This window comes from Melanotaenia boesemani, chromosome 21, assembly GCF_017639745.1.
Source record: "Melanotaenia boesemani isolate fMelBoe1 chromosome 21, fMelBoe1.pri, whole genome shotgun sequence".
Taxonomy (NCBI): domain Eukaryota; kingdom Metazoa; phylum Chordata; class Actinopteri; order Atheriniformes; family Melanotaeniidae; genus Melanotaenia; species Melanotaenia boesemani.
Window position 1 is genome coordinate 9,033,185 of NC_055702.1, and position 25,021 is coordinate 9,058,205.

The following is a 25,021-nucleotide window of genomic DNA, read 5'->3' on the forward strand; positions in this document are numbered from 1 at the left end:
TGTTATAGGTCAGTGAGACTCTCTGTCATCTCTGTTCTCTGTGCAGTTGTTTGCTGTTGTCTTCATGTCACCACTCAGCCTGTATCAGAGGGGTTGGGCAGAACAATTTAATTACCTCCAAATATTTAAGCTCAACCTGGATTTATGATTTTGAGTTTTTTCCCACCAAAGAAACTGATTTTGTCATGTAGGGGCTCATCTTCTGTCTTCATTAGTCAACTTGAAGAATTTTAAAAGCCATTTAGTAAATTATGAGGAATTTTATGCATTTGGTTCTCTGCTTCAGGAGTGTTTCTAACCATCCATCCTAAGCCATTGGTAGGAAACAGGAGCTAAAACAAACTTGAAGCAGGAACTATACCGAAAGTCATCAGATAAACACAGTTTTATACAACTACAAGGTTGTAGCAAGAATCTACACAAATACATAAAGCAAGTGTGCAATAAAAATCATATTTTGTTTATCATGTTCATACTGTGCATGTACTGTATTTTAACTGTGACATGGCACAAAACCGCTTTTCAGTCATTGCAATAAAAGGAAGTCCTGAATGTATCTAGGGAGCCATAAGCTTCCTCATTAGCTTTGCTGAAACCAGGATGTGGGAAAACAAAGCTTTTAGAGTAGGACATCTTCATTTTCTAGCAGGGCAAGATGTCAGAAATAAAACCACCATTAGGTGCAAATGGGACTAACTGGGCTCAGAACAAACAGGAGTCAGAGTAGCCTTCTGTAAAAGTTGCTGATAATTTATATGGAAAGGCTCTTTCATCAAGGATATTGCTAATTCTTTTTTCTGAAAATGACTCATAATTTGCAAGTTTGATGTACACTGCGGCTCTTCTGATGGTTTTGCCAGGAACAAGCTTGGTACAAAGCCAGATGTAGTCCAACACTGCACTGATGTTGGCAGCCTTATGTATTCTACCATGTCATGTTTTGAAAGGGTCAAAAACATGTCACTTTCTTTGCTACAGTATCCTATGTGTCATGAAATATTAGAAGAGTTCAAGTACACATGAGCAACATAATATCCAAACCTTCCAGCACAAACCGTCTACCCCATGAACTGATGGGTTCTGCTTGAAAAGAGGGCTGAAGGAGACAGTGTTTCTGGCTGCTGTTTTGTTAGGTGAATTATAGGTGAATAGTTTATTAATTGCGGCCACCAAGGGTGCATCAGTCAGAATGCATAAAGATGAGACGCTTGCTTGAGTTTGAGTTGTTTATTGACACTGAACAAGGAGGACTATCTGTAGGCTTGTTGGCAGGGTTGTTGCATGAATGCACAGGGTCACGAATAGAAAAAAACCAAACAGAAAAGGTCACTCTTTATTTATAACTAATAGGACAACAGTCTTTTGCCGCTACAGTCTGTACATCCGCTTTAAGACAGTTTGGTTAGTTTTCAGGGAGCTTAGCTGTCCATCGCTTGATGCAGAAGACGGAGCGATACCATCGGAAATCGCAGGGGCAGTGCCGAGCAGAATAGCTGACATGTGACCAGCGAAAGAAACAAACCAAAGAAGAAAAAGACGACCAGGAAGGGAACAAAAATGAAGATGAGGATAAGACGGTTGGAAAAAAAACTTTATAGAGGTACATTATCTCCGCCAAACAGTGTCTGAAACTAACATCAACTCACAGGACTGAACTCTGAACTCAGCACTGGCCGCTAGTGAAGGAATTGACTTAACAACCATGACAACGCAAAAGACGCATGGAAGTACGAGGATGACAAAAGACAACGTTTGAAATGGATGTTGCTATTTACATAAGTAACGGAACATTAATGAATCTTTAGTCCTCTGCCGCAATGAGCGAAAGTGCGGTGAAGCTCCGCCCATCTAATTAACGAATAATTTATTGATAAGCAATCTATTAATCAGTAACAGACACCCTTAATTACAATTGCAGACAATTGTTTTTGATTATCTTGAAAAAAGATAAATAATAGCTGATATTTGAAAGATGGGTGGTGCTTTCCAGCACTACTGAATCATTTGACAATGTCTAGATAAGCCTTAAATTGCATTATAAAACCACATAGCTACATGATTAGTAGAAATGTGTGTTGGGCCAATTATTCCTCCCCTCTACTAATAAATTTGTGTTGCATTACACATCATTGGAAAGCCTGATTAGTCACCTTTGGAACAAAGTACAACTTCGTTAAGTTGTACTTGAACATGTAACATGACTAAAGATGTGGGCAGCACCCCAGAAAATGTGCCAAAATCCCTTGTAATATTCTTCCGTCTCTATTCTTGTTTTGAGTTGTTTGGTGGATTGGATTGTTGCACTATACCACAGAAATAAGAAAAAAAAAAGAACACATTTGGGCATTTTTACAATTTATTCATTTTACACTGTCAGAGACCCTAGTATCATGTGAAAGATCCATACAATCACAGTTCACCTAAAAGTACAGGTAGTGCAGAGCAGAAGGTGTCACCTTCCAGAAACTGGCCAATCAAAAAACAATGTGTTTGAAGTGGTGGCAAACTTTAATACACAGGGTTTTTTAAGACAATTAGTGAAATTATTATATTGTAAAAAAGGCTGTTAGTTGGTTGGTAAGTAAAAAAGAGAAAACTCAAATTTCTATATGCACAGAGGAAGTGTCACTTTACTTTCTGCTAATGATGCTATCACTTCATTGTGCCTTTAAAGAGTAAATGCTGAAGCACAGACATAATTTAATAAATGTCCAATTTAGTCTATACTCAGGTCTAAAGAGCCAACGTAATGAACTGACACAAACTGATATTAAAAGATGGATTCTATAAAGCACTTTCAGACATGGGTTAACATTAATGGCAACAACTTCACAACTTTAGTCAGACATGTAAATGTACACAAAATGAAGTGTAACACTCTTTATAGAGTAACATTTTTCTTAGTTTATTTCCACAATCATTCATATGAGCAAGCCAAGCACACGGTGGTTATATGAAACACTGTAGCAATGATGGAAAGCATGCTAAAAACATCAATTTTCTACATGTTGAAGCTTAATAAACAGTCATTAATATACTCATTTGGGTTTGATGGCATTATTATAAGAGTTAAGCTGTTAACTCATAAAAGATTTTATATTTACTTCAGCTGATGACATTGTCTCCAGTCTCTCAAGAGTTAGGTTTATGTTTTATATGTCAGTAAATTTTGTTACATCTTTTCAATATATCTCTTGTTACTGAACTAATTTATTAATATTTGTGATATGTTAGATTCCTCTGAACAGCTGATCATATGTCAAATTAACCCACCACTGCTCTGTGTGAGTTTCTGTTAACGTACTTGCGGGCTAATTAAAAGTAATGTAAACTTACAAAATGTAATGAAATTTGTGTTTGGTGGATTATTTCTCCCCTTTAATAAAAGCAGTTGGGGTTTTATTATACATTGTTGGAAAGCCTGATTAACTAGGTATATCTTGTAAGGATTTCATTTCTTTGCAATGAATAACAGCTAGATGTGCGGTTAAAATAAAATAAGTGTCAAAACCATCTGTAATATTCTGTAGGAGATTTTTTGGCACATTTTCTGGGGTGCTACCTGCATGTTTAGCTGTGTTGCTCATTCCACAAAACAAGATCCTTACAAGTTATACCTATACCCGCAGCAGACTGGAGTTTATGCTATGAGGATTGTCTACCGTAATTTATTAAATATCGCCTTATTTCTCTCAATCCTTTCTCACAATCCTCCTAGTTTATTAGGCAAAACAAGTTTATTTACATTTCATATATAAGGCAACCAATGCGCTGTATATGATCTAAACATTCAGATAGAAGAATACATAGTATGAGTCACATAACATGCAAACAGATTTAAATAAGAGCAACATCATTATCATCCTCATCAGTGTAAATATTCATGAGAATAGATTAAAAGGAGAATCTCCCTAAGCTGTGCCAAATAAAAATGTTTGAGACCTTAGAAGTCTCTGTGATGATAGAGTCAGCAAATCAGTTGTAAATCAGACTCTTCTACACCAGCATTAAAATTTTAGAATCAATTATTTGGCGCACAGGAAGTCAGTGTAAAGATTTGAGAATTTGAGTTGTATGTTCCCTTTTTTGGTCTTTGTGAGGACACAAGCAGCAGCCATCATGGTTAGTTGCAGCTGTCTTTGTAATTTCTTTTTAGAGAGAACCGTAAAAACTACTTTACGTTAAGTAAAGGAGTTCAAGTTTACTAATAATAAACGCATGAATGCTGCAATGAGCGAGAGTGCGGTGAAGCTCCGTCCATCTAATTAACAAATAATTCATCGATCCGCAATCTATTAATCAGTAACAGACACCCTTAGTTACAGTTGCAGACAATTGTTTTTGATAATCTTAAATAATAGCTGATATTCGAAAGATGGGTGGTGCTTTCCAGCACTACTGAATCATTTGACAATGTCTAGATAAGCCTTAAATTGCATTATAAAACCACATAACTACATGATTAGTATGAAAGGTCAGAAAATGTATGTTGGGCCAATTATTTCTCCCCTTTACTAATAAATTTGTGTTGTATTACACATCACTGGAAACATGTAACATGACTAAAGATGTGGGCAGATAACCGCAGCAGACAGGAGTTTATGTTTGTTATGTTATGATTGTCTACCGTAATTTATTAAATATCGCCTTTTTTCTCTCAATCCTTTCTCACAATCCTCCTAGTTTTATAAGGAGTTCAAGTTTACTAATAATAAATGCATGAATAGGTTTTTCTAAATCGTGCTGAGCCATCACTGTCAAGTAGCTTGTAAATCATGTTTGCATTATGCAAACCTGATCAAATAAAAGCACTGCGCCACTTAAAGAAGATTACAAATAAAAACAAAACAACCACTGTGACATAGAAAATAAAAAAAAATTTGTTAACATTTTTAGCCACATTGGTCCAGTACCCTTGCGTCCTCACTTCCTTCTTGGTCTTGAAAAGCAAAGTTAATGTTTTCTCCATCTTCTTCAGCTCATCTGAAAGCCTCTCCAAGGTATGGCTCTCTTCTATCTGATTACTGCTGCTACCCTGCAACAGACATTTGATTCACCAGTTTGGGGTCAATGATAGTCTTTCACATTGATTGTCTTGTTTTTATTCACTGGGAGAGAAACAACGTTGGAATCAATTTCTAACCTTGGAAATAGGCAGCAGCTCAGAAAGATTTTCACTTGCAGACCCATCATGGAGACACCCACCGCGAGTCAATTTGTGATCCTCTGAAAGAACAAAATTTTTTATTTAACTGAGTTTTAAAAATTATGCCATTACCAGGTTTGGACTAATAAAAACTAACAGGAGATCAAGCTTTTTGCTTCAGATTTCTACCAGTAAAATCTTGTCATATACCATGACAGCTTACATGGATTTTGCTGATTATGGAGCCTGATCTTTGGATAAGACACATGGCATTCTGTTTTTATTAGTATTTTACACAGGACCCAGCTTTCTTATAATTATTGTTGAGAAACATTTAAGAGCTCCAAAACAATTACAAAGTACCAAGAAGCCAAATGCTGCTGTGACTGAACTAAAATTAAACTCTCACCTTTGTTGCAGCTTTTCAGGCTTTGGTCTCCATCTGTCTCATTGTCTTGAGAGTCTTTCTCAGTCAGGTACATCACCAAAATTGTCTCCAGGAGGCTGAGCATCATCAGAGCAAAGATCCCAATGCAGTAAAGTGCTAAGGGGAGCAGGCAGCACACCATTGCATCCATAAAGTCAGTACGTGATTTTACTGCTCATGTGAAATGCAGCAAAATAACTACAAGGCTCATTTTCTTTACCTATAAGGGGAACAATGTTAGATGAGGAAGGAAGAATTTCTTCGAGGATAAGTTGTAGCACTGTGACAGCAAGCAGCACAGTAACCTTGAAGCTTAGCTTCTCCCCTCCGCTGTCTGAGATCATGAAGGAGGCCAAATCCAGACACAAGAAGAAGAGCACAGGAAGCAGGAAGCTGACAATATACATGATAGGCCTCCTTTTCATGTTTATCTGCAAAATAAGGAATAAAGAGATCATATTAAGCTTTTTGGAACTTTACCATTGATCATGATTTTTGGCATATATAGAAGGAAAAAAAGCTGCTCTAAAGCAACCTTTTTTCATTTGGACTTATTTTGCATCCAGTCATTACTATATTTACTTGACAAAATCACAATAATTTTAAATAAAATAAAGAATAAGCACTGGACACTTAAGATCATTGTAAAAAAAAAGTCCACTGTCTGTTTCAAGACATGCTAACTGGTGCTTCAAGCCGTTAGATGCACAAAATAAAGTACACCACTGTGCTTTAGTTAACATACAAAAAGACATGTAATAGACCGTAACAAGGACCGTATAACAATCATTTGGTTATTTCATGCAGTTGAAGCACACATTAATAATGCCTGTAGAATAGAAAAATAGAATAATAAACCTTTATTAGTCCCTCAGTGGGGGAAATTGCTTTGTTGCAACAGTACAGGTGCGGTATGGAGAAGCACACAGGTGATATTAAATAGCTGCAAAGGTTATATAAGGTTAATAAAATTAATAAGGTTATAGCATAAAGTTGTAATAAGGTTTAGTTGCTATGTGCCTGTCTGATAACAGCAAGTCTGAGTAGCAGCTGTGCTGTTTCATTGTTTTTGTAGTTAAAAAAATTTTTTTTTAAGAGGAGCAGTTGTAGTAAGAGACTGATTTGATGAAAAATTAGGACAAGATGGGATGATAGAGGAAGAGGGAAGAAGACAAGAAGAATTAAGACAGACAAGCTACAAAAAATATTATCTGTCTGTACACAAATCCAAATTTACAGTCTAGCTGAGTGTGTCACTCTAGTTTTACCTACAGTGAAAACGACGACGTCTGGATCAGCTGAATTATTGGCGCGGTTAGTAGAGACTGTCATGTTGATGAAAAGCCACTCATACTGGGTCCGCATCAAGTCACGAGACAACTCTGTAGCTTCCGAAGAGTTTTCACTCGAGTACAGCTTAATCTCCCTGGCTGAGATGGAGATAAAAGTATTGTGAAGTTATGCTTTTATAACAAAGAAGGAATGGATGAAAGTTACATATCACAATTGTAAAGTTCCAGTAATAACCATAAAATATCATGCACATTTTAAAGACATCTTCATGAGAAGAAAACAACTAGATCTGAAGTCTTAAAATGCCCTTTAGGTCAAATGCAATCAGTTCTCACACCCAGCTTAGCACATACTGACACTGGAGTCAACCATAAATATTCAATAATCTCTTGACAGCTACTGACTCGGGGAATTTTGTCATTCTTCTGCTTTTAGATCTCAAAGAAGTGTTTGACACAGTTGAACACTGGATCCTGATTTGCCATCTGGAGCACTGTGGGATCAAAGGCACTGTTCTAGACTGGTTCAGGTCATACCTCTCTGTCTTCCTGTATGCCTCTGAGAATCTGTTTCTTCTTCAGCCCCTCTTACATGTGGAGCTCCCCAAGGCTCTATTCTTGGACCAATGTTATTTTCACTTTACATGCTCCCCTTAGGAATTCTTTTTATTCATTTGCAAACAAATAGACTTACCCGCAGTTGAAGTGCAATACCTGATTTTCCTAAAAACCACTATTGGACTGCCTGACAGAAATTAAAGCCTGGATAGTGTTAGGTTTTAGTAATTTTGTGTAGAAATTCTTCTATACAGGTTTGGACTGGTTTTGTGAGGAGACAATGTGTGGTTGCTGTAAAAGAAACAGTTAAGTACGTTGCTGTGTTTATCTCCTCATGTTCCTCAATCACTGTGCGCTGTGTCACGGCCCCTCCCTCCTTGTGGCCGTGTTCTTTAATTATGTGTGTGTGCAGGTGAAGCTGGAGTGTACCTGGCTGTGAGTGCGTGCGTCAAGGGTCCAACGCACCACGCGTATAAAAGACCCGCCTACGGCCGGCCTCTCCCTCTCTCTTTTCCTCGCTCCGCTCCCAGGCCGCACCTGTGCCCGCTGCACCTTGCCTTTTGCTTTACTTTTAGTTTAGCTTTACACCATACAACACTGCAATCATTACATTCTACACACAACCATGCACGCACCTACACCTCTGATTCTGCGGACAGCCATACTCCATGGTTATCCTATTTTGCCTTAATTTTGGTTAATCTTTCGGTAATAAATAATCATAATTGGCCTTATCTGCTGTTTGGCGTTGTTTTGTTATAGCCGTGAGCCGGGTTGTGACAGATTGGGGGCTCGTCCTTAACTGCTTCGGGTTGCTGTGGACTGGTTGTGTGCGCCAGCGTTGTGTGTTATCCTTTGGATGATGTGGTTTTGTCGGCCTGTTTTTGCTGGTTCTTTGTTTGGTGTTTGGGGGCGAACAGGTGATCTTTTTGTGAGGGGGAGAGCACTGCAGTGACGTCACTCTGACGTTTTGGTATGTTTTCCCTGGCGGACGGATCCTTTGGGTGCATGCCCCTTTTTGTTTGCTAAGAGTGGGAGATGCACCTTTGTTTGTTGGCTGGGGGTGGAAGAGTGTTTTCCCCAACTTCAGTTAACCAAGGTGAGTAAAGTGTTTGCCTTGTGCACCTTAACCTATCATCTGCAGGCCTGTGTCCCGGTTAGGAACAGAGATGCTGCTCCTTTGGGCTTCACCTGTTTTCATATAGTGTCGCGGGGACGCGGCTAGTGTTTGCTGCGCAAGCAGTAATCTCTGGAGCACGTCCCCGGTGTTTTGGGGGGTGGTCTGTACAGATTGCCTCACGTACCCGCTGGTTTTCGGTGCGTAAATACCCGCCGCTGATCTGCGTGAAGACTAGGGTTGAGCTTGGTGATAGGTAAGTTTAGTTAGGCAGGTAAGTTAGCGGGGCATTTGGTCTGCCGCTGTTTGTCTGGTGCCTTTTGGTCGGCACTTTATCTTGCATTGGTGGCTCTTCTGTTTGTTTTGTGAGGAGAAATTATGGTAAATGTAATGGAGTTTTTTAGTTCTACCACTGTGGAGTTTTTAGATGAATGTACCAAAGATCAGTTGCTTGAGATTGGTAGACATTATGACATTGAAATTGACAGTAAACGACTTAAGGAAAATTTTAAGTCCATATTGATTACTAATTTGATTGAGAAAGGTGTTTTGTTGGCCAAACCACCTGTTTCTTTACCTGGTCCGACTTTGTTACCGCCAGGCTTAACATTTGAGCAACAGAAAGAATTGTTAAGACTGCAGTTTGAAATCGAACGGGTGAAATTGGAGGCGATTCGAGAGAGCAGGTACGTTGAGAGTACATTCATTCATTCAGTCATTGTCTGGTTCTTCTGGAAGTCCTGCCGACATTTTTGGCGTTATTGGCCACTTGCGCCTTTTGCCAATGTTTTCCGGAGAGTGACCCGGATTCATTTTTCATAATCTTTGAGCGTTTGGCCAAGGCGCATAAGTGGGACAGTTCTGCGCGCACTCTGCTGTTACAGTGCGTTCTTGTGGGCCAAGCTCAGGAGGTGGCCCCACCTGCTCCAGCTGCACCTTGTTTTTGCTTTACTTTTAGTTTAGTTTTACACCATACAACACTCCACTCATTATATTCTTACACCCAACCATGCACGCACCTACACTTCTGATTTTGCAGACAGCCACACTCCATGGTTATCCTATTTTGCCTTAATTTTGGTTAATCTTTCGTTAATAAATAATCATAATTGGCCTTATCTGCTGTTTGGCGTTGTTTTGTTATAGCCGTGAGCTGGGTTGTGACAGCTGGCTCACAGGGAAAACGTGTAATGGTGTTATTTGTCCCTTGCTGGTTGCTGTAGTTTCAAGATGACAGACCATCAAGGCACTGCTCTACCAGTTTACCTGTCATATGTATGGACAAATCTAAAATTCTTCGCTTTTTAGAAAGTGTCAGTTCATTAGCGGAGGTCATAACACATCAGTGACAACAATTTTGGTCAGGAAACAACAGAAAATGTTACACAATGTCCCTTTAAATAAAACCTGAACTGCAACAAAGCTGACCAGGCTCGCAGCCAAAGAGACCAGGAACTGGACTGCCAAGCACTTTGGGACTGCAGCTGCCGGAGAACCACCAAGCAGGTTAGCGGCCACCTTATTTGCCGACTCTCCACCTAGCCCTGGGTCTATCAGGACTGGAGGTGTCCTGAAAACCACTTATGGGAGATGGCTGATCCCTGAACCACCTTAACTGACTCATTTTGATACAGTGCTCAGCTCCATGTCAAACTCTGTACGTGTGATCGCCACACCTGGTCTTCCTTTCTGCTACTTTCTGAAAGAAGCTCTTAGCAACTGTTTTATTGGCAGTCTCATATTTATTATTTTAAATTTATTACTTTTAATATTTATTACTTTTAATTTATTATATTTATTAATTTATTATATTTATTTATTCAATACTTTATTTTACTCTAAGAGACAGAAATTAGGGAGTTCATGTTTGTTTAGAATGGGGGATTAACTGCTCTGTTTGCGCATGTTTGTGGTGGATGTCTCTGTGACTGCAAGTGAGAGATTTGTTGTTGCTGTTGTTGTTGTTGTTGTTGTTGTAAAGCCTTATTTTATTTTAATATGCATAAATTGGTTTTGCGATGTAAAGCACTTTGTGTTGCCTTTGGTAGGAAAAGTGCTTTATAAAAAAATTGGATTTGATTTGATTATTACCATATCTCACAACCATTAGTGAGAGTTAGAATATAAAGATTTGCCTCTTGGCTCAGATCTCACCAGTCCACTGGACTTTGTTTAAGAAGCCCACAATCTGTCCATCGCTCATTACGTCCTAGCATCCCTCGTCAACAAGATCCCGAGATAGTTAAAAGTTCTCCATTCGAGGCAATGAGTCATTCCCAAGCTGAAGGGAGTGTCCCACCCTTTTCTGGTTGAGAACCATGACCTCAGACTTAAAAGGGCTTCATTTTGACTGCTTTACACTCAGCTGTGAGCCACTTTCAATGTATGCCAAAGGCCTTGGCCTGAAGAAGCCAACAGAACCACATCATCTGCAACAAACAGGATGCAACCCTGAGGTACCCAAACAGATCAGTCTAATCTGCCTGAGGTGTTCACTTGAGGATTTTTTCTTTTTTGTTCTGTTGATTAAAATATATCAATGTAAACATGGCTAATAGCTTCCTTTATGTATGCTTCAGTCTTATATGTACTTGTATCTTTATTAACCTTGAAGCTACAACCTACTGTCAAAATTTACTTCTTAAATATTTTAGAAAATACTCCTCTTGCCAGATTTTTCCCCATTTATGTTTAACCAGTAGCTGGGTCAGAGAGGAAAGAAGAAACATGCATGCAAAGGGTCTATAAACATTGGTTTGTTAGCTCATGCAGTGGTTTACTGGCTTGAACTAATTTTTACACATGCTCTCACCATTATGTATGACAGACTTGAAGGAGAGGCTGCAGCTCTGAATGTCGAAGGGGAATTCATAAATGTGCATCATGCAGGTGCTCACCAGCACCTGGTCATTCTGGACTTCAACATCTCCTTCATGGCTGATGGTGAGATAAGGACTCGGAGGGGCTTTGTCCTTCTCGGTCCTGTGTGGAAAGACAACCACATGCACAGTAAATCCCTCAGGACCTTTTAACTACAATAGGTGAACAGATAACCTAGTTACCAGAGTCTTTCCTTACCTCAATGCCCTCCTTTAATACTAAACATGAAAAGTTACAAATTGTCTGAAATGGTCAAGAACTAATAAACTAAACTGACCAGCAGGATTTAATGTTTTGGTTCATAAGATCAGTAGTTCCATTGTGACAACAGTGAAATAGAAATAGTTGAACAACAGTTAAACAGAAATAGTAACAGTAGTAACCAAAAAAAAACACAAAAAAAATATTCTCTAGACTTTGAGCCTACTTAAAATTTTTAAAACACAAACCTATAGATTGGCATCAAACATGTGACTGGATATGCACTCAAAACTTACTCCTAAAAAACAACGTGTTAAAAAGCATCTGAATTTAAAATATATATATATATATATTATTTGTACTCTTTTTATTTTTCCAGTGAATGTCTGAAGAAAAGCAGACACTCCAGTACCTTAAAAAATCCCAAGGGTATGAAAAATTGAAAACAATCAAGATCTGAAATCTGATCTGAAAAAGAAACTGCAAATTAGAATATACTGATCCATTTTCTCATTTTGCATTTTGATGGAATCTGAGAGTCAATTAGTTTGAATAGTCATCTTTTAAATAATCAATTTATGAAAATCAATATATGCATTTCTCAAGTTAGACATGTATGTGCATGTCTAATCAGCGTGGCAATACTTTGACCACACATCACTGTGGGGCCGACTCCGCAATAAGAAAACATTGAGGTTCTTAAGGGGCTTATGCTTTTTGTTGACAGACATACTGTAATAAGACTTTTGTGTAGGCTATATGTAATTGCCTTTACACTTACATTTCTTCAATGGTGAGATCTGGCTTCCACAAAATGTCAGTAGGAATAGAAACATTATCAATTCCACAAAACTGATTTGGATCCCAGGAAATATATTCATTGTTCCACCTCTACAGAGAAATCAGAAAGAAAGACAAAATAATGTATATCAGAAAATTTTAAGAAAAGGCCTTCCATATATATATATATATATATATATATATATATCACTCCTAGGGAGAATTTAGAGTCATCAATTAACCTAACATGCATGTCTTTGGATGATGGGAGGAAGCCGCAGAACCCGGAGAGAACCCATGCATACACAGGGAGAACATGCAAAGTCCACACAGAAAGGCCACCACCCTCAAGGCTCAAACCTCCCCCCAGCCGAAGGTCGAACCAACAACCTTCTTGGTGTGAGGAGGCGCTGCTAAATATATATATATATATATATATGGGGAGAGAGAGAGAGAGTAGTTGTTGAAAGAAAAAAAAACTCACCACGACAGTCCAAACATAAGGGATGAATTTCTGCTCTTTTTCAACCTGCAAAAATAAAATTAGGGAAAATAATTTTAGATATAAAATACAACTAATGCTGAATTCAGCGTAAAGTACAGCGGCACTGTACAATCATGATTTTCCTTTAAGGGCCAAGAAATATTGATATCGATGTCGATGTCGATGTCTATATCGATATCTGTATCAGTATCGATGAAAAAGTATCGTAAACTAATGGTACTGTTTTGACAGGAAAAGTGAAGAGGTATGTTTTTAGATGAGTCTAAAAAGCAGAAGGGGAATCTGAATTACAGACCCAATCTGGAGGCTAGATCCACTGAAGAAGAGCTTGAAAGCTAAATGCTCTGCCTCTTTGAAATTTAAGGAAAAAAAAGCAGACCAGCGCTCTAAGAGTGAAGAGGGTGGGTTGATATGGATCAATGAGATCTTGAAGACATAACTAGACTATTAAAGGCTTATGTGATAAGAATAATTTTAAATTTCTTAGAGATTTATCAGGCAGAGAAGCAAAGATTGGAGAAACGTTCTCTCTTGGCGGTGCCTGTCTTCTATCATTTTAGGATCATACAGAAGGTCAAACAGTCTACAGTAAAGAAGATTAATATGACAGTAAAGCTGATAAATAAAAATCTACATACCACATCTAGAATGGCATAGAGCAGAACTTCCAGGGAGACATGTGTGGGAGTTTTGTAGTTTTTAACTGGCCGGGTCATGGAAAACAGCTCATTGCTTCTGGTCAGGTTTAAGTAGTTTAAAACATCCTGATAACTGCAGCCTTGCTCAGAGGAAATCCCATCTACAGCAAACATACACAAATTCAGTGAAATTATTGTATGTCTCATTAATTTCCTTTAATTTAGTGATTTAGAGTGCATGCTTTGGAAATAGCATTTGTTTCTTCTGAGTGAGTATCCACTGCTTTTGAATGTACGATCAAACCAAATAAAAGGTCTTCATAGGTTTTGGTTCAAACTTTAGGAAAAACCAAAAGGCCAGTCCCAGAGGACCTCAGGGTCCACGAAGGCTCCTAATTTAAAAGCAGGTCAGTTAAATAAAAAGGCCAAGACCATTAAGATATTTAAAAACCGCTAAAAGAACCATAAAATCAATCCTGAAATGCACAAGAAGCCAATACAGTCGCTGATGTAATGTGTTCCCACTTACTGGTCCTTGTCAGCACACATGCTGTTGAGTTCTAGACTAACTGCAAATTAGATATATTCTTTTTAGGAAGACAAGAGAGCAAGGCATTACAGTAATCTATTCTACTGTAGATAAAATCATGCATCAACACCTTCACGCTGGCAAGAGAGAGAAATGGGGGGACTCTGCTTTTTTAAGATGATAAAATCCTGTTTTTGTTTACATTTTTAATGTGTGGAATAAAATCCAGCTCAGAGGAAAGTTTCTCATACACTGAGATTTCAAATTCAGCAGTTTGGATAAAATGCTCTCTCTCTTCAGGACTGATATTTAAAACTGAAATTTAAAACTGTCTTGTCCTAGTTGAGCTGTAAGAAGTTATCTGCCATCCATGATTTTATATCTAAAATACAGTTTTAAAGGATGTTAAATGGGTAGGTCATCAAGAGAAATGGCAATGTAAAGCTGTGTATCATCAGCAAATGTGTCAGATGCAGAGCGCCCGCAAGTGCAGTCCGCTTAGCTGGAGCTGCGAGATCAAGAAATCACCGGAAAATTGGAGAATCTTGTGATTCTCCCCTTCCAGGATAAATGTGTTGTTGTCCATGATGAAAAAAAGTTACACTGAGACACCCTGACCGATCAATGACGATGATCAAAGATAGACTTGGCAGTTAAAACCGGCGCACTTGGTATGAACCAAACCATTGACTAAAATGGTCGTTTTAGTCAATGGTTTGGCCGAGCAATTTGGAATTCGATGTCTTGCTAAGGGAAAGCTCAACATGAGCTCAACCTGCAACCCTCAGGCTACAAGACAACCACTCTACCCACTGAGCCATGCCCCCACAAAAACAGTTAAGAACAGTACCTGGGTGGCCAACCAGAATTTTAAGTCTGTTTAATAAAATGTGGTGATCTACGATATCAAAGGCAATGCTTAGATCCAGTTGCACCAGGATTAAAGTTTCTGTTCATCCAAATTACATCTGAGCTCATTTACATTCTTTAAAAGGGCTGTCTGGCTGTCCTACAACCAGACTGACATTTTTCTAAAATTTTATTTCTATTTAAAATATCATTAACTGAATGAATGAATCTGGAGTCATCCAGATTAACAAAGGTGAACAAACATTTAAAAGTCTTTCCAAGAGGAGCACTGCAAGGTAAGTAATTCAGGTTAATTCCTCCTATACCAAGCAGATAGGTTGCAGAAACACATTAAACTTGAGATATCCTGTAATCAACTTTATTTTCTTTTATTTATTTATTTAATTAATTACAACAAATATTTATTTTCAAACTGCAGATTTCTGTTGATACCTTCTCATGCATCATCCTTAATGGTGTTTAAACTTACCGGAGATGAAGAGAAGAAGAAGGAAGCCAGCAAGCATCTTGACTAAAATATTTTCCCTCAGAAGAGTTCATGGATGTGCATGTCTCTCCAGCACTGTCTGAGGCAGTTACTTAGTCCTTTGTGGTTATAATACAGTAATCTAAGAGGGAGGAAGGAGGAAAGGGGGCTGGACAAACAGAATAACTGATTTTTAATGTGTTTGTGTTTTGTCTTTGTTTTTCATCTCCATTAGTATAAAAGCAATCCACATATAAGGACACACCCAGATGGTTTACAAGCATGCACAAGTTTATGTGCAAGTCCATTCCAGGAAAAAACTTAAAGTAAGTCATGCTATATATTATGCCAGCAAAATTTGAAATAGGCACAGTGATGTATTGAAACCAATGCAAATATTATTGGAAATTCAGTATATAAGGCAAAAACAGTGCTTGAAACAAGCTTAAAAGTCCACATTTGGTATCATCAAATTCTTCAGCACAGTCTGAACCCTCTTAGAGAAGCGTTCTTGCAATTTCTTATCTCCAGGAAGAGTTCTCCAGGCTTCTTACAGGACATTTCAAAGCGCTTTGGATTTTTTTTTTCTACCTTTCTGTTCTGTTTTCTGTTAAGATGGTCACACACTGCTTTAAGAATGTTGAGGTTTGAGTTCTGGGGAGGATTCTGTAAGACCTGCTGACATTAATTTTCAGTTTTATTCCTCACAGGCAAAATACATACAAACGACCATGATTGTACTTAAACAAGAATTTACTTCTTTTTTTCTTTTTTTTTTTTAACTTAAGCTTTAGATGAATATGTATGTATGAATACCTGTACACATGTGTATGTCACAGCTACCATAATATCTGTCTTATTTAGCAAATTTTCGGCTGGACTTTGAAAGGACTTCATGGAACAAAGACGTGTCGATGTGTGTGCAGCTGTGAAGTTGTTTCTGCCATAAGGCGATGACTCTCTGACTCTATGTGTTTATAGTTGGAATACTTGGAACTATGGATGAGGTAGTAACATCTAAAAGAATTTAAAAAAAATTATTAAAAGACATTAAATTAAAAGACTGAATGCTCTTAGCCTGTATATTAAGCAATATTAGGATTTTGTCGTTTTGTGCAATTTTAGAGTCTAATTCAAAGGTCTGGTTTACCTGATGAGATGATTTCTTTACATTGATCATTACAAGTGATAAAAGAAAGAGTTATTGTGTACAAAAAGTTAAATATGTATTGATGAAGTTTGTCTGTGATCTACCAAAGAACAGCAGATGTAAACAAGCAGTTATGCTTACTCTGTGCACATTTACATTTTGTGACCTCCGTGCATCTCTATACATGGCCTTTTAGTCTCATGATCTTGTATGGTCATTTTCAGCCATTTACCTGCAAATGAGGGCCAGCTGGCAAATCCTTATAATGTATAGAATTGGTATTCACCATTTTAATAGAAAAGATACAAAAACTTTTACAGTCTATAAAGAAATTCATGAATTTGAGTTGTTTTGTTTGTTTAAAAATTTGTTTGTTTAAAAAGTAACTCAAAGGGTTCATTAGAACATATTGAATGAGTGAATGAGGCCCATTATTAGCCAACCTGATCATGTAGGCTACTGGTGAGTAAATTCTTCCATGTGTCCTCTGGCCATCTTTTTTACTTTTACTCACTTCAGGGAGAAGATCCTAAATCACATCTCACTGCTGAGTGCTCTCTGACAGTGTTCTTACATTGATAATAAAAGATTAGATTATTTTCATTAATTTTTTTTTAACACTTCTGACTGCAAGTGAATTTCCATTTGGGATTTAAAAGGTTTTCTGAATCTGAAGCCATAGAGAATGGATGGATTAATGGAGTCTGAATTTACCAGGAACACAGGAAGCATAAGGAAAACTTTTTGACAGAATTGTTTGATATAATATTAAAACATAAACATTAGACACATAGCTAAACCTGTAAATGTGCAGATTCCCATAAGAAAAAGAAATCTGTTTAATTTTTAAGCTGTGAATCACCTTTGTTTTAGGGCTAATGTTGCAGTGAGTGGCACTGAATATATTAAAAGGAAACAAAAATTTAGTTCAATATCAACTATTTAGAGAAGCAGACATCATTCAATTAAAATCAATTAAAATGCCCTAGATATTAAAGCAGCTAATCATTGTTAAATGAGTGCCTTTTCAGAAATCCATCCACATTTCACTGGCATATTTATTCACAGGGATGGAAAATTATACCAAACATTTGCCATTATAAATCCCTACATGGATTAATCTAACCATGCTCACAAGCTGAACTGAAATTACTACCCACTATGATTCAACGTGAGTAATGAGTGTGCACTTTAATAACACCAGATCCCTGCTGTGAGGGGCAGAATAAACAAGGAACATCCTTTTACATGACATACAGGATGAAAAGATTCAAAACTGTCTTGTTTGTCCGTATTGTTCGCATTCAGAAAAGAAATTGTGGATGTGGCTTGTAAAGTATTGAAAGGAGACCAAAAGAAGAACAAAGATGGATTATGATGAAAACTGAGTTGATTTCATGTTTATTGTCCTTACTTCCACCCCTCACATCGATTGCATCGGTTATGTTGTACAATAAATTTATCTTATGTAAATTCACTTTTAGCTTATACTTTTCTTTTTTTTCTTATTTTTATTCCCTATGGAGTGGATCCTACAGTCATGGTTCTGGTGAGGCATCATCATGCATCTATTAAAAAACAAAACAAAAGGAGTATACAAAAGAAGGACAAGTTAAAAAAAAAAGTCTTTGTCCAAAGGTAGTGGGGAAAAGCCAGCGGTTTTTCAGTCCCACCCCCTGAGCCAGACACCATTAACTTATATCAAAATATCTATGGATCAATATTAATAATAATAATCACTGTATTATAACAGTGTGACATTCAAAGTGTAGTCTATGAAGAAACTATTTTCTATGTTTGATTAACTGGACTTGCTTGCTACTCCAGTCCAATATCCATCCTTACTAAGTTTTTGGACTGTTTCGTCATCCAACTTGCCACCCATGACAATGACTTATTCCACCCATGAGTCATTACATGAGATTCTCTTTTTCTTTACAGGCTGAGGGATCCTCATTTTTACAGATGGGGAGTTCACTGGAGCAGCAGGTCATCTGCATGTTCAAGGTAAAGAAGTGCAACCAGCAATCAAACCTCATTTTAATAAAGGGAAAATGTAGATTTCAAGAACAAATGGTTTAGATGGTCAAGCTTGACAACTGGGATACCATTAAGGGGCAACCCAGGAGTCAGTGAGGGAATCCCTGATTTGAAGTTCTGGTCCAGTTTCCACCAACTAATAAGATCTGGATTTATGATGTGGACTGTAGGCTACAAATTCTCACGGGGCTCGATGGCGTCATTGTCACAAATGTTTAGAAATTAAAGGGATAATCCCAGTAAAGTCTGTGATACCCTAATTTTTTTATAATAATTTGAATTCTGACATGCATGTTCATGGTAATTTGCTGTATGATATTAAAAGTTCTCATATTTATTTTTGTCTTTTGCTGCATTCGGCTCTTATTTATTAAAGTTGGAGGCTCATGTGTGTGAAGCTCATAGCTGCTGGTTTCAGTTTAGCACAGTCTTTAGAGTATTATTGATATTCTCATCTAATTCTCATCAAGACCTCAATTTCAATTACTATAATTACTTTTCTAAGTCCATAACAATGTCTTATGTGGGATTATTTTTCATAGCTGTTTTTCATAATCATGTTATCTTAATATTATTAAGTCTTTAATTCTCTGTGTGTCTGTCTCAGATTTTGGAGGAGTATGACTGGGGCGAGTTTGCTGTGATCACCAGCTTGCTGCCGGGCTACGACACCTTTGTGGATATAGTTCAGTCATACACAGACACATCCTACTTCCTATGGAATCTACAGGATATTATAAGCTTGGAAATGTCTGTTGGGGCTAATGATTTGAAAATCAAACGCATTCTGCAGCAGGTATAATTATATATCAGTTCGTTTCAAGTTTGCATTAAGCTCCCCAGGTCTTAAACTGTCTTCTGTCATAATATTAACTTTGGGGCAACAAGCAAAGCTTCTAGAGCATATCATCTTATTTTTAAAAAAATAAAAAAAAAGATAACTTAAAATCAGTGCTTAAACCAGTTAACAGTTGCTTTGTCTGTTGCACAGTAATTGTCATCTCCTAAACTGCTGGTGTCCCCCCTCATGTATTGGTACCATCAACATTCTCAATCATATGAATTTCTCAAGTTCTGTAAATGTAGATGTGGTATTTGTGAAACCCCCCATGAGTTAACGCCTACTTCTGTTGTACTGTAACCCAGTTTAAACTGTGAACAGCTGGTGTTATTGGCTTCAGCAAAACTCTGTTTTGTGAATTTAAAGCAACAGATTTCCTTCTCTGTCTGCAGGTGGACTCCCAGGTCCTGTTGACGTACTGCTCCCACGAGGAGGCGCAGTACTTGTTTCGTCAGGCTGCTGAGGTGGGTCTTTTGGGGCCAGGCTACATCTGGATCCTCCCCAGCCTGGCCGTGGGCAACCCCGACAGCCCCCCACCTGCCACCTTCCCTGTGGGTGTGATCGGTGTGATTACAGACCAGTGGAGAAAAAGCTTAAGGCAGAGGGTGAGGGAGGGTGTTGCCATTGTAGCTAAAGGGGCGGAGAGTTTCAAGAGGGATTATGGCTTCATTCCTGAAGGATACGGTGACTGCAACAAGCCAACTAAACAGTTGGGCAACAATACTCTGTTCAGGTGAGGCTGCCTGAGAAATCACTTCTTTCCAGCATTTAAATATATATGGTACTTCCACTGTGTTGCATTTGCAGGCTTTGACTTTTACCTTTTGCATGTTGCTTATGAAAAGAAACGTGTATGATTTTTAATAAAGATCTGTTATTATAGACCATATATGAAATATGGAAGTTGCCACTCACTATCCAAGGTAAAGACTTTGTAAAAGTTTCTTAAAAGGGCTCTTATAAAGTGGCTTTATAAAATTATTGGTTTCAATGGACTTTGTTTTCAGTAATGTAAACACTATAATTATTTCCCACAAGTTATTAATGCAGCATTAGCTAGGTTCACTTTTTTCTGATGGATTTCTGGTTATTTATAACGCAATTCCTTAAGTTTAAATGAGAATGTAAGTATTACTGTCCAGCTCCACCCGCTTATCCAAACATGGTCACATCTGGCACCAAAAAAACCCAAAATGTCAACGGCCAGGTGCCAAGCTACCATCATGCATGCTTCCCTTTAAATTTAGGATTAGATTTAAATAAATTACCTTTAAGGCAGCACAGAATTTTATTCTATCATTAACAAAATCAGTGAACACCTAATTTAATTTTCAGAGTAACTGAACAAAATATTTTTTTCACAGCTAGAGTTATGCTGATTATGCTTTTCAGTCCTGGTTTACATCACTGATATCAGCAACACAAATGTATAAACTTAAAAAATGATAAAGGTCCATTTTAACTCGGACTATGATCTTTTTCAAACCCTAAGTAATTTTGGTATCTTTCTGTTGACACTTCAATAATGTTGATTATTTTTGGTGCCTAAAGTCTAATTAAACACCAAGTGATAACAAAACTTAAGAGAAACTTCAATCCAAAAATTTAATGCAAAGAAACCTAAATAATAAAATAAATATCTCTCACTGATTTGATCCCTCAACTTCTGCAGCTGTGACACCATCAACTCTTTGATCTTTTTATTAGAAATGCTAATAAGGGTCATTTCAGAAACTTATGGTTACTTATACACTGCTGGACCAAAACAAGTTACTACATACTTTTTAACTTAGCAACTAGTGTAAATAAAAGTATTCCTTTAGAAAGGTACTGCAAGAATGAACATATTTCAATTTATTTACCTTTAACTGAAGCAGTGATCAGTTTCCATTCACCATATTTATTGTATTATTATGTTTAATTGCAGCTTTTTGTTGCAGCTGATGGAGATCCTTTAAAGATCTTTATGAAAATTTTGTGCAAGTTGGAAGGAAATGAATGTTGATGAATCTAATCGAAAATGATGCCACAGCAGAAGCATGGTTCATCGAAATTGAGTGATTGTTACTGACACATTTAGAGACAGCACAATTTTAGATTTTACCTTTGAACTCACCAGATCATGACATGAAGTAAAGAAAAAAATAAAGTGTGCCCCTTTTGCATATGTTCTAAAATGCAAATTAGTCTAGATTCATTATTCACAGGCAAGTCCATTATGAATTTATACCTTCACAGACAGCAAAACCACTCAGTAGGAACATCCTGCCGTCCAACCAATCACCTGCCGCCATCCTCCCCTAATGAGCTACTTCCAGTCCCTGACATTAAATTAAACCCTCCCAGGGGGAGCTTTAGTCTTAATTAGGAACTGATCATTGTGTGTGTGTGCATTTGCATAAATCAATATGCTGAATCTCGTGTAGAAAGTATCTGTCAAGCTCTTTGATTGCATACTTTATACTTATTTCTCTTTGACATAGACACATGCTGAATGTAATGTGGGAAAAGAAAGATCTGTCGTTCAACAACCAAGGCTTCCTCTCCAACCCTTCTATGGTTATCATTGCTTTGGACCGGGAGAGACTGTGGGACAAGGTATGGAGCATAATGAGCTAAATCATAACACATATTTAGGACCTTAATGTGGACAGTGGATGTACAAAAATACTGACAGCAGATTGTATCTTAAAGCAAGGAAATAATATATTTACAGTAACCTAAACTTTTTCCTGTTTTATATCACCACACAGCAAAGGACACAGTGTCTCCTGAAGACAAGCATGAAATGCACTGTGAACATTGTGGACTTGCAATCAGAAGTTTATAGGCAATTAAAAAGAAATTTTATAAATATTTTGGGGCTCAGGTTGGTTCCAACTCCAACTTTAAAATAATTTTTGAAGAGAACAGTTTCAGTTTGGATTTGAGCTTCACTTTATTGTAACTACAGCATGTAAAAGGCCAAATATAAAGATGAGATGTGCAGACACTTTGAATATGAATGTGCACTTTGCACCTCCAGATGGTTCATCTACTCACATCTCCATCAAAAACACTTTGTACTGACCTGTTTAAACCCCGTGTTGTGATCATGGTTTAAGAATGAGAGGCATGTTATACAGTACTGACACAGGTAAAACCTCCATACAGCAGCTGCATTGTTTCATATACAGATATTTTAACATCAAATTTAGAATGAAAACTGAAAGAAACAGAAAATAAAAAGTTTCCTATGATCTTTAAACTAATTCAAAGTATATTTACAATATGAAATATTAAACTGAAAGGAAGTTTGTAAAATATATTAGGATGTAAACTGAATTTCACATCACTTCTGTGCAGCCTTGTGTTTTCTGAAGCTAAATCCTTCCCCCATTTCCTCAAAACTATGCCCTGCAATCTAGAGTTTTTTTTTAACTCCTTTAACACACACACACACACACACACATACACACACACACACACACACACACACCCAATCAAAGCCTGAGGGGATGTAGAAAAACCGTGACATAACAGAGGCCTGAACCTAATCTCACAGCTACAGTTAAACCCATTCATTCCTGTCCTGAAAAGACCAACCTATTTTTTCAATGTCACTTAATGTCAGGCTCGTATGTCTTTGTGTTTGTAGGAACATGGTCATGTAATCGCGCTGATAGGGATCATACATGTGCAACAGCCTCACACCATCTCCATTTATATTATGTCTTTGTGTTCCCATGACTTATTGATGTTGACAAAACACAAACATAACAAGACATTTTACAACAACATTCTGTACAAATGTTCTCCGAGCCCTCTTTCCTTTTCTTTCCTGTCTCGTTACATTCTGATCGTTCACTTGTACCTCCTCTTCATGTCATGTCATGTATCTCAGCTGTTATAACAGCGCTGCACGGTGCTCTTGTCAAGCTTCTCTCCTTCACTGTGACAATCTGACAGTTTAACATGATGTTGTTCCTTTTCATCATCTGAAGGGCGCTGCCGGGTGACATTTTAGGTCCACATTTATTGCCAGGATTCTCTCCTGTTCTCTTTTCTTCCGCTCCTTACTTTTGCACCTGCAGAGCTGAAATAATGATTATTTTCATATGAACTATAGATCAAATAGCATCAGACAATTGGGTGATGTGAAAGAGAAAGTTAATGGAAAGCTCTCTGACCAAGAGAGAGATTTTTGTGGTTGTGTTTGAGCACTAGTGTGGTTCAGAATCCACACAGCCAATCAGCATAAATATATCTACAGCACCAGTTTTAGATTTCTGGACCCACTCTTCACTCATTAAGTAGGAGAAAGAACAAACATTAGGTTTTTTTTTCCACTTCTGAAACACTTAGAAAGTGCCGTATTTATACAATAAGTATGATGGGACCTGGATTTATATAAACACATGACTGATTATGAGTAACATAGTTATTTAATATCACCATACTCCCACAATAAGTACGTCACACTATAGTAACATCGAGGTCACCAAGGAAAAGTCTTGGTCTCAATTGTGCATTTTACTCAATAGACTGCAAAATTAAATAATTGGAATTAATTACACCAAGTAAGGCCACGAAACACAATGAGAATAATTTCTTGACATCCATATTCTGTTAATGTAGAAGAAGATGTAAAGAACAATGTAGACTCATTCTACCCACTTTCATCTGCTCATTTGAATTAAACAGCAAACTTTGTTATTGACCGTCCTCTGCTTTAAATTAATGATTCAGAGTGGAAGTGAACCTTTACAGCTGAGGTCACTGTTTCCTCTCACAAGTAAACCAGGAGTGTGGATGAAAGTTTGATGTAGAATGTGACAAGATGGCTGTCATCCCATGAATATACCATAAAAAAAGTTGGTTTACCCTGAACTGTGTCTGTCACGGACCAGGTTAGTGTTGCTGTAACTCTGTTTCCATCTCTTAGAAACTCGTTACATCCAGTTGCATACTGTAGCTTTTACAATCTAACAGAGAGAAAATACCTTTTTTCCACTTTCTAACTGCAGTGTCATCCCAACCTGCAGCCATTCATCTGGTGTTTTGGCTGCAGACGCACCACAGATGCATCCATATGGAGTCAACTTCCTCTCCTCTGCAGGGACAAATTCAGAGCATGATTCAGCCACTTTAGTACACATCTCACAAGTGTGCCTTTTCCCAGGATATTTAGAAGGTAAATTGAAAGCCAAGGAGGTGCATGGAGTTTGCAACTATGTACAACAGGAGCAGCAGGTTTTTATTACTTTTAACATATAATCCATCCAGGATTTTTTTAACCCATTCAAACCTCATGCATTTGATGCATACTTTTCTTTTTCAGGTATGACACTCCTTAAATATTAATTAAGGTAAAGACCTCAACAAACGCTGAAGGTTTATCCAATCAAAAGGGAGTTTGTTAAACATGGAAAGACATGTTTTCTTCTTAACCTAGCAGTTAGTATGGTCATACAGATATGATAACATTTACATGCAGAAATTCTGCAAATATCTCAATTTATCCTTGGGAAAAATCTAATATGTAATCAGATACTTCTCTTTTCTTCAGTGTAAATTTCACCTCTCTCAGAACCACGGAAGT

At 37.5% G+C, this 25,021-nt stretch overlaps 2 protein-coding genes across 2 annotated transcripts; one reads left to right on the forward strand and one right to left on the reverse strand.

Moving 5' to 3' along the window:
- Nucleotides 1–4,798: 4,798 nt before the first annotated feature.
- Nucleotides 4,799–13,751, reverse strand: LOC121632981 (5-hydroxytryptamine receptor 3A-like). Its single transcript, XM_041974824.1, has 10 exons — nt 13,545–13,751; nt 12,886–12,930; nt 12,403–12,512; nt 11,353–11,522; nt 6,846–7,003; nt 5,794–6,004; nt 5,556–5,690; nt 5,144–5,226; nt 4,901–5,035; nt 4,799–4,819 (listed from the first exon to the last, which is right to left on the reverse strand). Exons 1-10 carry the CDS (start codon nt 13,749–13,751, stop codon nt 4,799–4,801), a joined length of 1,275 nt encoding a protein of 424 aa, XP_041830758.1.
- A 4,348-nt stretch (nt 13,752–18,099) lies between these two features.
- LOC121632982 (glutamate receptor ionotropic, NMDA 2C-like) lies at nt 18,100–23,093 on the forward strand. The gene is made up of 7 exons (XM_041974826.1): nt 18,100–18,108; nt 18,501–18,566; nt 19,207–19,395; nt 19,833–20,173; nt 21,924–22,038; nt 22,194–22,270; nt 23,078–23,093. Exons 1-7 carry the CDS (start codon nt 18,100–18,102, stop codon nt 23,091–23,093), a joined length of 813 nt encoding a protein of 270 aa, XP_041830760.1.
- Nucleotides 23,094–25,021: the final 1,928 nt, after the last annotated feature.

Coding starts and splice junctions, on each gene's coding strand:
- LOC121632981 (XM_041974824.1), bottom strand. CDS start 13,751: ATGAGACATACAATAATTTCACTGAATTTGTGTATGTTTGCTGTAGAT. Junction 12,513..12,885: donor CTTATGTTTGGACTGTCGTG/GTGAGTTTTTTT, acceptor ATTTCTCTGTAG/AGGTGGAACAATGAATATAT. Junction 4,820..4,900: donor CGCAAGGGTACTGGACCAAT/GTGGCTAAAAAT, acceptor ATCTTCTTTAAG/TGGCGCAGTGCTTTTATTTG.
- LOC121632982 (XM_041974826.1), top strand. Junction 20,174..21,923: donor GGCAACAATACTCTGTTCAG/GTGAGGCTGCCT, acceptor TCTTTGACATAG/ACACATGCTGAATGTAATGT. Junction 22,039..22,193: donor GGGAGAGACTGTGGGACAAG/GTATGGAGCATA, acceptor ATCACCACACAG/CAAAGGACACAGTGTCTCCT.